The 1,259-nt window shown below is 64.4% G+C and overlaps 1 protein-coding gene across 1 annotated transcript in view; it reads right to left on the bottom strand.

The window, feature by feature from the left end:
• Positions 1–929: 929 nt before the first annotated feature.
• Positions 930–1,259, bottom strand: part of LOC104527704 (acetylgalactosaminyl-O-glycosyl-glycoprotein beta-1,3-N-acetylglucosaminyltransferase-like) — a gene marked incomplete at its 5' end in the record, with an annotated part of 989 nt that continues 659 nt past the window's right edge. The window contains 1 exon segment of the mRNA XM_029085839.1: positions 930–1,259. This exon segment is cut by the window's right edge and continues 21 nt beyond it. Coding sequence (XP_028941672.1) covers positions 930–1,259 — 330 coding nt within the window.

Raw genomic sequence — 1,259 nt, 5'->3', positions numbered from 1 at the left:
GGTTCTAGTAAAGTTTGGTAAATTTGCTGGCTGGGGTGAGGTGAGAGGGGACACGTGGGGAGAGGGGACATGTGGGGGTCTGCTCACTGTGGAGCTGCTGGGAGAGGTGACAGTGCCCATGGGATGTGCCAGCACGGGGGTCCCAGGCTCGGCCCTCACCTCAGGCTTTTTTGGTGGGGTGGCCCCAGTGGGTGTCCCCACATGAGGGTGCAGATGACCTCGTGCCCCCGTACAGCTGCTGCACCGGCTCTGCCACGATGGCTGCTGGCCCCCAGCACCGCGGGGCACCCACAGCACCATCCCGCTGGGCTTTGCTCCTCGCCCGCTGTGACATCCCCCTCCCCAGCCTGCAGCACGGCACCGTCTGTTCCCAGGGCTGAGCATCCCACCAAGGCCACCTCCACCGAGGGCCATCACCAACCTCACAGCCTGTCCCCATTTGTGGGGCTGGGGACAGCAGAGGGACCTTGGGGTCTCTGTAGAGGGACACTCACTGGGGGTAAATGCCCACCCCAGTGGGGTCAGGGGGTCCCCTGGCTCCCGCCCAGCCCGCTCCATCCTCCCTGCACCCCAATCCCCCAGGAAGGCTCCAGACCCCACATCCTCATTAACACCACGGCTTCATTTATTCTCCCTCCGGTGCCTCGGGGCTCCTCTGGCTACAGGAGGGCAGATTTGGGGTAAAACCAGACAGAAACGGACCGGGGGCAGGATGGGTGCGTGGTGACACTCAGCAGTCCCCAGGGTGGGAGCCGAGGACACTGCTCTGCCCTCCTGGTGGGACCACGGTGGAGAAGGGGATCAGTCCTGGGGTCCCCAGGGACCCTCCCTCGCAGCGCGGCAGCACCGAGCAGCAGCTCCCAGTGACGGGGGTAGAGCCCACGGGTTGCACCGGTGTTTTCCCCAGCTCTTGGTGCTCCTCAGCCACTCTAGAAGATGCTCACCTTCTTGCCACAGAGCAGCCGGGGCTCGTGGATGTCTTGCCACATCACCACCATCTCGTAGGGCAGGAAGCGATGCACCAGCAGCAGCTCCCGGTAGTAGCAGGGATCAAAGGGGTCGGTGTTAACCGGCACCCCTACGCCCGCGGTGCGGATACCGGTGTGAGAAGTGGGCAGCAACCCTGCCTTCTGCAAACACATACCCAGGTAAACGTCATCGATGGGGAAGAGCTTGATGTCCCGCGACTCCCGGGAGATGACGCGGGCGGTGAAGCCGGACATGAGCATCCCGCCGCCGCCGCAGTAGGGGGGGTACTG

The sequence above is a fragment of the Antrostomus carolinensis genome, unplaced genomic scaffold, assembly GCF_000700745.2.
Source record: "Antrostomus carolinensis isolate BGI_N321 unplaced genomic scaffold, ASM70074v2 scaffold48857, whole genome shotgun sequence".
NCBI lineage: Eukaryota > Metazoa > Chordata > Aves > Caprimulgiformes > Caprimulgidae > Antrostomus > Antrostomus carolinensis.
The sequence above is the reverse complement of the archived record's forward strand: the minus strand, read 5'-3'. Positions and strand labels throughout refer to the sequence as shown.